The 14,242-nt window shown below is 41.1% G+C and overlaps 1 protein-coding gene across 1 annotated transcript in view; it reads right to left on the reverse strand.

The window, feature by feature from the left end:
* Window positions 1-4,589: 4,589 nt before the first annotated feature.
* Window positions 4,590-14,242, reverse strand: part of NUP43 (nucleoporin 43) — a 123,987-nt gene continuing 114,334 nt past the window's right edge. Inside the window, exons 7-8 of the mRNA XM_029594086.1 lie at window positions 11,556-11,678; window positions 4,590-4,952 (exon numbers count right to left, since the gene is read on the reverse strand). Coding sequence (XP_029449946.1) covers window positions 4,723-4,952; window positions 11,556-11,678 — 353 coding nt within the window. The 3' untranslated portion in view covers window positions 4,590-4,722. The remainder of the gene's footprint in view (window positions 4,953-11,555; window positions 11,679-14,242) is intronic.

Here is a 14,242-nt window from a genome sequence, read left to right on the forward strand (position 1 = left end):
AAGGGCTCAGATAAAGGACTATTGGTGGACACTGGGCAAAGGGCGCAGTGGGTAATGGTGAGAGTAACATCTGGGGTAACCCTGTGTGTGGGCGAGCTTGACCCTAGGACCCTAACCCCTAGCTGGCAGGAGGCCAGTTGAAAGGGAGTGGGGTTGTGGTACTTCATAAGAACATAAGAAAATGCCATACAGGGTCAGACCAAGGGTCCATCAAGCCCAGCATCCTGTTTCCAACAGTGGCCAATCCAGGCCATAAGAACCTGGCAATTACCCAAAAACTAAGTCTATTCCATTTTACCATTGCTAATGGCAGTGGCTATTCTCTAAGTGAACTTAATAGCAGGTAATGGACTTCTCCTCCAAGAACTTATCCAATCCTTTTTTAAACACAGCTATACTAACTGCACTAACCACATCCTCTGGCAACAAATTCCAGAGTTTAATTGTGCGTTGAGTAAAAAAGAACTTTCTCTGATTAGTTTTAAATGTGCCACATGCTAACTTCATGGAGTGCCCCCTAGTCTTTCTACTATCCGAAAGAGTAAATAACCGATTCACATCTACCCGTTCTAGACCTCTCATGATTTTAAACACCTCTAACATATCCCCCCCTCAGTCGTCTCTTCTCCAAGCTGAAAAGTCCTAACCTCTTTAGTCTTTCCTCATAGGGGAGCTGTTCCATTCCCCTTATTTTGGTAGCCCTTCTCTGTACCTTCTCCATCGCAATTATATCTTTTTTGAGATGCAGCGACCAGAATTGTACACAGTATTCAAGGTGCGGTCTCACCATGGAGCGATACAGAGGCATTATGACATTTTCCGTTTTATTCACCATTCCCTTTCTAATAATTCCCAACATTCTGTTTGCTTTTCTGACTGCCGCAGCACACTGTACCGACGATTTCAATGTGTTATCCACTATGACACCTAGATCTCTTTCTTGGGTTGTAGCACCTAATATGGAACCCAACATTATGTAATTATAGCATGAGTTATTTTTTCTTATATGCATCACCTTGCACTTATCCACATTAAATTTCATCTGCCATTTGGATGCCCAATTTTCCAGTCTCACAAGGTCTTCCTGCAATTTATCACAATCTGCTTGTGATTTAACTACTCTGAACAATTTTGTGTCATCTGCAAATTTGATTATCTCACTCGTCGTATTTCTTTCCAGGTCATTTATAAATATATTGAAAAGTAAGGGTCCCAATACAGATCCCTGAGGCACTCCACTGTCCACTCCCTTTCACTGAGAAAATTGCCCATTTAATCCTACTCTCTGTTTCCTGTCTTTTAGCCAGTTTGCAATCCACGAAAGGACATCGCCACCTATCCCATGACTTTTTACTTTTCCTAGAAGCCTCTCATGAGAAACTTTGTCAAACGCCTTCTGAAAATCCAAGTATACTATATCTACCGGTTCACCTTTATCCACATGTTTATTAACTCCTTCAAAAAAGTGAAGCAGATTTGTGAGGCAAGACTTGCCCTGGGTAAAGCCATGCTGACTTTGTTCCATTAAACCATGTCTTTCTATATGTTCTGTGATTTTGATGTTTAGAATACTTTCCACTATTTTTCCTGGCACTGAAGTCAGGCTAACTGGTCTGTAGTTTCCCGGATCGCCACTGGAGCCCTTTTTAAATATTGGGGTTACATTTGCTATCCTCCAGTCTTCAGGTACAATGGATGATTTTAATGATAAGTTACAAATTTTTACTAATAGGTCTGAAATTTCATTTTTTAGTTCCTTCAGAACTCTGGGGTGTATACCATCCGGTCCAGGTGATTTACTACTCTTACCCGGAATGGGATCCAGTGGGAGTAATAACAATGACTGACGGGTCCAAGCTGGGGTGTGTATGAGATATAGAGTGACCCTATTTTCCCTATGTAACCTGTGTGGAACCAGGCTAGAGGCCTGGTCCATCTTAAATCCCATAGGAGAGAGCTCTGAGGGTGAGACCCTGCTGGGCAGATTAAGAGGCAGAGCCCAGCTAGGATCAGGAGGCCCCCCCATGTCTCCAGGAGTAGGAGGTTCCTGACCCTCTCTCAGAAGTTCTGTGTTGTAAGAGTACTGCAAAGGTAGGCAGCTATGGTATATATTATTTGCTGGTTATGTGAATAAAGTGAAATTGTATGAGAAAAGGCTGGAATCAATGTGGTTCCTGCTGCAGCCCACAATATTGGCTCAGTGATCCTCACAGTTGGGTTCAAAAGGGTTTATTTATTTATTTAAAAGTTTTATATACCGCACAATGGGTTGATAGACTATCCGTCTAGGCGGTTTACATGTTCATTCACACACATAATTTACACAATTTAAAACTTAATAAACTCAATACAATACTTAATACAATCAATTTAAATTATTCAAATAATATTGCAAATATTTAGTGTAACATGATAGATTTAATATAAATTGTATGCTCTGGTAAAAAGGTGGGTTTTTAATAGTTTCTTGAATTCCGTGCGATTATCTGTCAGTCGGATATGTTCTGGGAGTGAGTTCCACATTATTGGACCAGCTACAGAGAAGGCTCGTTTACGAGTTAAAGATAAACTAACGGATTTTATTGATAGTACTTCTAAAATACATTTGTCAAGGGAACGGAGTTGTCTAGATGGTCTGTAAATTCTTAAGAGTGAACATAGCCAGATAGAGTTAGTGTTGTAGAGCAGATTATGAATTGTGGATAAAATTTTATACATTATACGGTATGAAATTGGGAGCCAATGCAAGTGTTGTAAGATAGGTGAAATATGGTCTCTCCGGGATACATTATACAACATTCGGGCGGTAGCATTCTGTATTAACTGTAATAGTTGTATAGTTGATTGAGGTAGACCAAGGTATAGTGAATTACAATAATCTAGAGAAGATAAAACTAGCGCTTGGGTGATCAAACGAAAAATCTTTTGGAAGAAGAAGTGGTTTGAGCTTTTTTAACATGTAGATTTTGTAAAAAGATTTTTTTTACAATATCCGATATGTGATTTGTCATTGCAAGTCTGGAATCGATAATTATGCCCAAGTTTTTTGCATGTGGTTTTATGTTGATGATTTGATTCTGAAAAGTAAAAGTTGATGGCGGCTGAAGAATTGAGTCAGGTACAGTCTATAGATAAATTAGTTCTGCTTTGTTGGTGTTTAATTTTAACCTGTTATGGGAAAGCCATGTTTTTATTGTGGACAAGTTCCTGAAGGAAAAGTCTATAAACACAGTTATTAGTTGGGTAGACTTAGGAAAGACATCGCCTATCACTGGGACTGAAATAATTAATTACTAAGGATCTGCTGGGTACTTGTGACCTGGACTGGTCACTGCTGGAGGCAGGAGTACTGGGCTCGATGGACCTTAGTCTGACCCTGTATGGCATTTCTTATGTTCTTATGACTAACCGGTTTGTAGTTTCCAGCCTCCTCCTTACTTACACTTTTGTAAAGAGGAACCACATCCTACTGTCTCAAAATATCTGGAACTACTCCTGACTCTAAAGCATTAAAAGTCAGCCAGCATTGCTGCCAGCACATCTCTAAGTTCCTTTAAAACCCTTGGATTTATCCCATCAGGTCCCATTGCTTTAATTACTTTAAGTTTAGCAAGTTCCTCATTAACAACCTTTTCTGATAACTGAGGTTTACCACACTTCCTATTTTATTTTTGCCCATTTTCTGTGGTCCTTTTCCTGGCCCTTCCTCAGTGAACACCAAATAGAAAAATGTATTAAGCAATTCCACCTTTTCCTCATCAGTCTTTATATATTCCTGCCCTTCTTCTCAGTCTCACAATGCCACTTTTGCATGTCCTCCCAAGGAGTCATCAGTGTGGACAGGACCTACATCAGCACTTACCTGTTTTGATGCCAAAAAGTACAGTTTCTCCCTTTTTAAAAGAGAGGGCATGATGTCTATGCTGAGACTTCAAGTCATGGTGCTTAGCATGTGGGAACTTTTTTTTTTTTGCTTTAAGGAACTGATACCTCAGCTGATGATTTGTTTGCTTTTCACTGCTCAGAGGTTGAGGGGAACTACAAACTTCTTTGACTGCGAAACATCTGAATTTTATGGCCCTAGGAGACATTTGGCAACAAGTTGAGCAGTAAGGACAAACAACTATCCCAAACAATGAAGGCAGCGGTCATAGAGATCCACTGAAACATCTTGTAGGAACATCTGGCACATATTTTGATGCCCAGTTTCTTGTACACCATAGCAAAGAGCGCTGAAGCTAAACCGAACTCGGTTTTCACAACTTTAACAGAAAAGATGTGTTCCCCCCTGATGCAGTTATTCAAAAAACAGTCCCCTGTCGGGGAGTGTGACTGGACTATATAAAGAGATAAATGATCTTTTTTATTTGCAAAAAGAAAAAAAAAAAACTTAAAAAGAAATGTGTGCACTGGCCTATGATTAAGTAGAAGGCAATTGAAGGTATTTACATTTATACAGGAATTGCCTATTATGATGGCCACAATAGATGGTAACTAATGATATTAGAAGGAATTGGCTTTGGAAATACTTATGTTCTTACATTTAACAGTTTTTTGGTATGCATATGTACAAACTCATGACAATTTGATAAAACTATGTGAAAATGATTTATTTGAAAAACAAAATCTTGATTTGCACAGCAATTATGTACAAAAGCATTCTGCTTAACAACAAACATTTCAGATATCACTGACTTAAAATGAAATGAAATGAAAAACTGTTTATGCAAAAAGCTGCCTGGTGACATGAATGGCCTCTGCATCAGTCCCGCAGACTAGACACTGTCCTAAAACATCCAAGCTGTTCACAGATAATGTCTGGCTTGGAAGCAGGCTAGTGATTTCCATGCGGCCTTTAGCAGGATCACTGCTTAGCCATGCACTCATCAGGGACTGGTTAACATTGGACTGGCCAAGGGTGCTGCGCGACATTAGCGTAGTATTCCTTCCACCTGCAGAAGAAACAAAAGTATGTATTAGTCCAGCTAAACACCCTACTACATGCAGGGAATCCTTTTCCTTTAATGTTTTTGCGCATAAAGCACTTGGCTGAAATGGTTCCTGCTTTTAACTACCTCAGGCCCTCTGCCCAAGCTACTAGTGTTACAACTACTACCAAATCACACACAAAGGTAAGATGTAAATACCAAAATGACATTATAAAGAACAGCACCTTATAATGAATAATGAACAATTCCTCAAATCATTACACCTCAACAGCTGAAAACGCTGCAGGGAAACACTATCATCACAAAAAAATATATAAAACATTTTTGGACTAACACACACAATTCCTGTGATGACAGTGTTTCCCCTGCAATGTTTTCGGCTGTTGAGGTGTAATGATTTGAGGAATTGTGTTCCATTATTCATTATAAGGCTTTGGTGCTAGCTACTAGTGTGACATTTGTTCATTAATCTGCTGGAATAAGCTCTTTACGGATGAAGTCCTCCATCTCCTGCCAGACTGTTCTTCCCTCAACACACTTAGGGGCCTGTGCTCTAAAGGTCATTATACATGCTAAAGCTATTTAGAATGCACAAAAAAAAAGGATGGGATACATTAAGACCCTAGTGTTCCAAATAAAACCACCTCAAAAGATATTAGTGGGTACATGCTAAAATTAGCATATATCCACATATAAATGGAAGAATGTCACATGTATAACAAGGTTTTAGCAACAGCATGTAGAATAGCTAATTAGGGCATAGTTACTAAACTCTAATTTTTCACACCTGCCTCAGATGGAGAAATGAGTTCTTACCTGATAAATTCCTTTTCTTGAGTCCAGCCAGACCAGTCTAGACCCATGTAATTATGCCTCACAACCAGCAGATGGAGACAAAGACTAACAGGTTTGCTGGCATCACCCCTTATAGGTTCCCATGCTGACCTCAGCCTGCCAGTATTCTATATGCAACAAGCTAAGACAAAACATTATTAGTGTTTGTCACTAAGACAGAATATATTTCACTTCCTAAAGGAAACAAGACATTTAGATGAGACAAATATCTGCCCATCTGGTTAGAGCAGTGGGTTATGAACCAGGAGACCAGGGTTTGAGTCCTGCTGTCGCTCCTTGTGACCCTGGGCAAGTCACTTTACCCTCCATTGCCTCAAGTACAAACTTGGATTGTAAGCCCTCTGGGGATAGGGAAATACCTACAGTACCTGAATGTAATCCACTTTGAAGTGCTGAAAAAAGTGTGAAAAGCGGAATATAAATAAATAAAAATAACTGGCCATGTGTGAGTAAGACTAAGACTGATCTTGCTGATGCTCAGTTTGCTTAAAGGAGAAATCTCATGAGGCCCATCAGCAATAAAAACTCTTGATGGGGGAAAATGCTTTTTCTGAAGCGAGTCTGTCCAGGCTCCTATGAACTAAATTTTTTTTGAGACAGAACTAGTCACCAACCAATTTCCCAGGTATGGGAATATGCAGACTCCCTCCTGTCAAAACTGTGATGTTACTACTGCAAGGCATTTTGTGAACTCCCTCAGGGCTGTAAAGAGGCCAAAGGGGAGCACCTTGTATTGACAGCATGCCTCCTTCATCACTAAGCTGAGTAACTTCTGATGGGCAATGTGAATATGTCCTTCAGATTCAGAGCACACATCCAATCCTTTGCTTGAATGAAAGGGAGAATCATCTGGAGGGAGTTCATCTTGAATCTTTCCTGCACTAACAACTTGTTTAGTCTCTGCAAGTCTAATAAAGTTCTTAGACGCCAACCCCCCCACCCCTTTGTGTATCAGGAAATACCTGGCCACACTCCTGAGGAGGTTCAGGTTCAATCATCTTCTGCTGAAGGAACAACTACACTTCCAGCTGCAGTTGGACCTACAGTGAAGGTCAAAGCTGAAGACTGAAGTTTCCTGGTTCAGTAGAGAGTGAGAGATTATTAAGTAGTAGCTATATGCCACAATTTTCAGTACCCGTTGGTCCTTTGGAGATATTTATTTATTTATTTATTTATTTTAAGTTTTTCTATACTGGCATTCGCGATAAATATCGCATCATGCCGGTTTACATTTAACAAGTGGATAGGGAACAAAAAGGTAAAAAATAACATTGATCCTAATAATAGTAATAAATAATGATAATAGTAATGATAAAACATTAACACATTAAACAAGAGAAAGGCTAAGGAATGCAGTTACAATAAAACAAGGGAGTAATACAACTTGGAGCATAGAAAAAGAAGCAGGGGATTAAATAGAGAGAGTAGATATGGAGCCATTCCCAGAGAAAGAACTAAACCCTTCCCCAGCCATTGGAGGAGATAGTCTCAAATTACTCCAAAATTAGTCACAGACTTTGGCTGATGAGCATTTTGTGGATGCCTTTCCCTCTGTCAACCTCAGGCAGGCAGCTGCTGAAGAGTGAGAGGTGCAAAAACACTGAAAAGAGCAGAAGGGGCATTTTTGGAAAAATGGTTGGTTGTAAAGAAAATGCTGGTGTCAAGTGGGTTCCTTGCCACAGCTGATAACGACGGCAAGGTGACAATGTTCTTTAATCAAAGCCACTCTCTCTTGAACTTTGCTGCTGAATAACTTGTTCATGGAGGCCACTAGTTCACAGCCATGTAAGCAGTCAGGCTCCTATAGAAGCCAATCTACAGGCTGGAGTGTCAAAAGGTTTGTAAATGGAATGGAAAAGATCTCACATTACCCCATTGCTCAGTAGAGGTCCACTTGCTCTGGATCTGTCAAATTTGTCAGAGCTTTAGCTTCTGCACAAATGCTTGTAAAAACTGAACCAAGTAGAGCTGGTGAGTTGCAATCAAGGTATGGAATATGGATCCCTGAAGAACCTTCCCCCCATACATGTCCAATGTCATTGGGTCCCAGGAAGCTTGTTGGGGTTGTCACCAGTATGCTTATTATGTTTCACTGCTAATTCCACCACTATGAAGTGGTGGGTAAAGTTGGCCGTCCACCCCCCAAAAAAAAACCTGGTGAAGTTTGGACCCTATATTTTAAATCCAGATTTATTGGCCCCTGGCAGTCATATCATCAGGGTCTTGCCACGTCCTCATCTGGGAGATCCTGCAGAAGCAGCTGGAAGTTGAAAGAACTTAAGCAGCTTAACATCTGTTCTCTCCAGACACTGACTGACAGTCTCTTTGCTAGCTTATCCAAGAACTTGGAATAGTAGAGATTTTCTGGAGGGTAAGTATACTGAGGCAAGTCAGGTAAGGGGTCTGAAGGAATCCCTGAAATCTTCCTCCTCTCCTGGTCATGGTAGAATACAAAGCCACAACCCCAAAGAAGATGAGGGTGACTGAGGAGGAATCTTCCACTGTTCTGAGGGAAAATATCTGGTAAGAACTCAGAATTCCTTTCCAAATCATGAGGAGACTCTCCTGGATGAGAAGAAGCCACCACCACATGGCTTAGATTTACTCCAACTCCGGAAGCTCTTGTGGAGCAGAGGTACACAGGGGCAGGACCTTGGGTGGCCCCACTATGAGGGAAAAATTCCTCCATTTTGGACGAGAGGTTCCAATTTCCTTCTCTGGTCTCTAGGGATGAACAAAAAGAATAGATGCCTGTAGTCTTCAGTAAATCCTTTATTGAAGTGGAGACACAAGGGTAGCCCAACTTCAATAAAGGATTTACTGAAGACTACAGGCATCTATTCTTTTTGTTCATCCTGACGGTTATCATAGATCGCCTTCCTTTGTGCTTTTTGGGTCCTTCTCTGGTCTCTATACCTTGCCCTAATCTCAGCAGTGGGACTCCTTGGCTTATGCACTGTTATACATCACTGCGCTCCAACTAATGGCATCCTTAGCATGCCACACCAAGCGGGATGACTGTCAGAGTGCGAGCTCTGCACCAAAGACACTTTCCACACGCTGGATTGCCCTGGATCTAGGTAAAACAAATGACTTGGCATCATGGGAATCTTTTGCACAATCAAGAAGGGACCTGTGCCAATGAGACATTTCCTGCCTCAGTGCTAAATAAGGGCCCACTCCGACAGAGCCTCATAGCGATAGTGCCAAATTTTTTTTCAGCTATAATGTGGACAGCCTCAAAGAGGATCTCTCTCATCATCTAGGTGCTCTTGGCACCTCATCTGGCACTGTAGGCTTCAATGTCATGTTTAACCCCTGACCTGAGGCAGATCTGGGAAACATGTGGCCGTGGGTGGAGAGAGGAGGTGTGGCGAGCCTTCCCTTGTGTATGGGCTCAGAATAGGGAGAAATCTCACCTCACTCCCTGCATCGAGAGCCCAACATCATGCTCCTAAACAGGAAGGGGCTCCGCTATTCGGCTCCATGCCGAGACTTAGGGCTCTTACCCACTGGCAACCTCCTTTAGGGCCTCCATCTTCCAAGTGCAGTCCTAAGGGACATCTGACCATAGCAGAGGTCCAGGCATGCATATTCCTAATGGACATCCAACACCCATAGATACAGGTCTTAAAGCTGCAGATCACAGGCCCTTTGGGCCTTGAACTTCTCCATGGTCATCATAACTTGGGGGGGGGGGGGGGGGGTTGGTTTGTTTTTTTTTAGGATTGTTCTGTTTAATAGGCTGCCAAGGCAGCAGAGGCAAGAAAATAGAAAGCAACAAAGCCATAACAAGGAACAAGGCCAAAGGATGAAAACATTTAAGAGAGTGGACACGTCCATGCAGTTGCTAGGAAAAACAATGAGGGGTTCATTAGATAACATGAATGCAGAAACCCCTGTACATGTTCAGTAGTTTTGCTGAGCTCTGGGTCATGTCAGCACTGTCAGATGACGTCACCCATATATTATGGCCAATTCATGCCTGCTTATTGATGGAGAATCCAAATGAACTAATTATTTCCTTCTCAGCATCTAAAGCTGTTAGGATCAGAGACTGGACATTAGGAATTAATTTGTGTACCTTGATTCTATGTAATCAGAGTTGGGAACTATCCAATTTGATTTGTTTCCTGATGGTTAGCACCTTAAAAAAGCTATGAATATTGCAGTTCTGTGGTCTCTTCTGAGACCAGACGTACTGAAGGGTATGCATACAGAACACCCGTCACCCAGTAAAGGCTTTCATTGTTCATTTGCCCCTTATCTTTTCCTAGAACGGAAGGTCGGGACCCTTCTTTTTAGTATGGTTGCAAGATCTTTCTTGAGCTTTTCCCACTGGAGAAAAATCCCTTGAACCTGGCCTCAGTGCACATAAGAGATGGTTCCCTGGGATTAGCCTGAGCATTGCTAGACAGCTGGAGAGATTTACCTCTGTGAAACTGTTAGGTCTTAACTCTGTATAAACAGTGCCACTCAGCACTACAACAAAGATCTCAAGGACGGGTTCCATCGGTGCCAGAGATGTTGCTAAGATGTTCAGTGCATCCATCTTACCTTGTCTGAGGTACCAAGTGACAGCCTCAAATATTCTTTTATCTGATTTCCTCTTCCACATTGCAGAGGCCAAAAACGGAGAGGAAGGGTCCTACTATATAGCCGAAGGGAAAATACCAGTGGCTGTGGTTTGAAGTCCTTAAGACCACTGCAGATGAATCTCAACGTGGGAGGGCACACAGCAAGTACAGCAGTCTCCCTATTCTTGAGCCCACACACTGCTGGAGAATGATGCCAATGTTCCAACACCTTTGCTTAAGGTTTAGCGCCAATTCATTTTGGGTCCAAGTTCGAACCCAAGGTATTCTTTGCCTGTTTTATGTAACTTTACAACTTTACAACCTTCGCACTTGTTAATGTTCTGTTATTTGACTCACTCCCCCTGTTATCGTAAACCAGCATGATGTGATTTTTAATCACGAATGCTGGTATAGAAAAACTCTAAATAAATAAATAAATAAATAAATAAATAAAATGTGTTGATTAGAAAGATCCTATTTTTCAAGCTCAGCTGCAAGGAGGGGTTGGGGAGGGGCTCAGTCCTTTGGCATTGAATGTTTGCCAGTGGTCAGTACAGTTCCTGGGTCCTTCAAGTTTCAGTGTGGGAGTACTAGTCTTCATTTGTGAAAATGATGTTGAGTAATTTCAATCCTGCTTGCTCTCAAGAGAACACCACAGGGACAGGTGGGCAGCAGAAATAGAATATGCTTTGGTTAGAGCATCCAGTAGGGTGCTTCTCCAGCAATAACTGTTTATTCTCATCACCTATATACTGAAAAAGTTTATTTCCTGAGTAAGAATTTCCATCTTAATCAAATTAGTCTGTAGCAGGACTGAACTAGTCTGTTTTACATGGTCAATTCTCACTCTTCACTAAATCAACAAATGGGAGAAATGTACACTGTGGTATTACGCAAAAGAAGGCATGTTGCATAGTTTCCTGGGCACAGCTCTCTTGAAATAGATTTTGGGAGCCTTTCCACTGAATTCATCTGGCCTAACTTTGGCAGGCTTGCTGGAACTCCAGCGATATATTTGCCTACAAATTTCTGGCATATCGGTGCACAAGAAGGACCCACGATTTGTGTGTGCAGCCACAGCAAAACCAGGAACTTAGTAATAGTGAAAACGTGTCAAAAAAAAAAAAAAAGTATTCATAATTCCTACAAAGCTGTATGCTACACAGACCCTTACCTAGCTGAAGAAAAGAGGGTTTTTCAGGCGTTTCATTAGAAGCATTCCAGTGCCACAAAGATCCATCTTCAGAACATGTAAACAGGTGATCGGGATTTGAAGGGTGGAAATGAACTTCCCACACTACAAAAATGAAAAATCATTATTTAGATTACAGAACAGATTAGTTTATATCATAATACTCTTCCACTTGGTTCAACTGGCACATGATTACTAAAGACTGGGCTACAGCTTCAGCCTGGTTAACTCTACAGTAATAAGGCTGGAGACATTATTGCTTCCCAGTTTGAAGCCTGGGCTAATTAGACCACTTTTGTTTGCGTTACCATGTATTTGTTTTGTACAATGTTCTAGTTAGTTCGAAAAAAACATATTGCAGCTTTAGCTGAACTATGTCAATGATTGCTTCATTTTTTACAGTATTATATGAAATCTTATGTTAAGATACATTCTTAAATATATTTCTTGTTTTAAAAAGATCTTTTTCGCTCTGGAAGTAAATGGAAAGGGGCCTGTAGGAGTACTCCAAAATCCTGTCTGGAAAAAAAAAATTTCATGTTTTATTTACCATGGTTTCAGTGGTAATTTTCTATTTGGAATATGTAACATTGAGCTGAATTGCCCTGGTGCATTATGAGGCAACTGCATACTTAATGCTTCCTCACAGTGCAATAGGACGGCTCCTACATCATGAATCATACCTACAAGATGTGGTCTGTAGACAGTATAATTGTCCTAGCATGCCATTTCAAAAAGCTAGACAAATTTAATTTTTACTATTCTAGTTTGGATTTGTACCGTAACAGTGACTATACAACTTTTCTCTATGATGGAACAGTCTACTGTCAAGAAAAATGCATCCTTCTAGTAGACTGCACCAAAGACGAAGACAGATTATGGTTCCAGACCTGCAAGAGAGCAGAAACAGCTGCCACACACATCCTAGCAAGGGCCCAATCTCACTGAAAAGCAAGAGCTGCAATGAGGGAAGGACAACTTGCAGGACTGCTGAAAAGAAGAGGTTGCTGTGTCCTGTATGCCACCAAGGGAGGAGCTGCTAGGTGCTGAAGAGGAGAATAAGAAGCAGTGAGAAATTAGAGAAACCAAGTAAGGAAAAGGGGTTGGAGGTAGAAAGAGAGAGAACAAACAGATTGCAGACAGAGGGAAGGAAACAAGAAGCAGATGGAGAGAGGGGGAAGGTCAGAGAGAAAAGATTGTGGAGAGAGATTGGTGGAAGGAAAAAGGATTGCACCGGCACTTGCTCCTCCTCTCTCCCCAGGGGCTGTAACATCTATCCCCACAACATCCCCAGTCCCAACTGACCCAGGGTATAGAAGACCAGATCCGGGAATTAAACTGGCAAATTAGAAACACACAGCATTTGCCATCAGCCTGACCACAAACAACGTATAATTAACTCAGAATTATACAGTTATAGTTTGGACTGACAAACAAACCTTAAGAACATAAGAACATACCATACTGGGTCAGACCAAGGGTCCATCAAGCCCAGCATTCTGTTTCCAACAGTGGCCAATCCAAGCCATAAGAACCTGGCAAGTACCCAAAAACTAAGTCTATTCCATGTTACTATTGCTAGTAATAGCAGTGGCTGTCAACTTAATTAATAGCAGGTAATGGACTTCTCCTCCAAGAACTTATCCAATCCTTTTTTAAACACAGCTATACTAACTGCACTAACCACATCCTCTGGCAACAAATTCCAGAGTTTAATTGTGCGTTGAGTAAAAAAGAACTTTCTCCGATTAGTTTTAAATGTGCCACATGCTAACTTCATGGAGTGCCCCCTAGTCTATTATCCAAAAGAGTAAATAACTGATTCACATCTATACGTTCTAGACCTCTCATGATTTTAAACATCTCTATCATATCCCCCTCAGCAGTCTCTTCTCCAAGCTGAAAAGTCCTAACCTCTTTAGTCTTTCCTCATAGGGGAGCTGTTCCATTCCCCTTATTTTGGTGACCCTTCTCTGTACCTTCCTCCATTGCAATTATATCTTTTTTGAGATGTGGCGACCAGAACTGTACACAGTATTCAAGGTGCGGTCTCACCATGGAGTGATACAGAGGCATTATGACATTTTCCGTTTTATTCACCATGCCCTTTCTAATAATTCCCAACATTCTGTTTGCTGTTTTGACTGCCGCAGTACACTGAACCGACGATTTCAATGTGTTATCCATTATGACGCCTAGATCTCTTTCTTGGGTGGTAGCACCTAATATGGAACCTAACATTGTGTAACTATACCATGGGTTATTTTCCCTATATGCATCACCTTGCACTTATCCACAATACATTTCATCTCCAATTTCGATGCCCAATTTTCCAGTCTCACAAGGTCTTCCTGCAATTTATCACAATCTGCTTGTGATTTAACTACTTTGAACAATTTTGTATCATCTGCAAATTTGATTACCTCACTTGTCGTATTTCTTTCCAGATCATTTATAAATATATTGAAAAGTAAGGGTCCCAATACAGATCACTGAGGCACTCCACTGCCCACTCCCTTCCACTGAGAAAATTGTCCATTTAATCCTACTCTCTGTTTCCTGTCTTTTAGCCAGTTTGTAATCCACGAAAGGACATCGCCACCTATCCCATGACTTTTTACTTTTCCTAGAAGCCTCTCATGAGGAACCTTGTCAAATGCCTTCTCAAA

The sequence above is a fragment of the Rhinatrema bivittatum genome, chromosome 3, assembly GCF_901001135.1.
Source record: "Rhinatrema bivittatum chromosome 3, aRhiBiv1.1, whole genome shotgun sequence".
Taxonomy (NCBI): Eukaryota; Metazoa; Chordata; class Amphibia; order Gymnophiona; family Rhinatrematidae; genus Rhinatrema; species Rhinatrema bivittatum.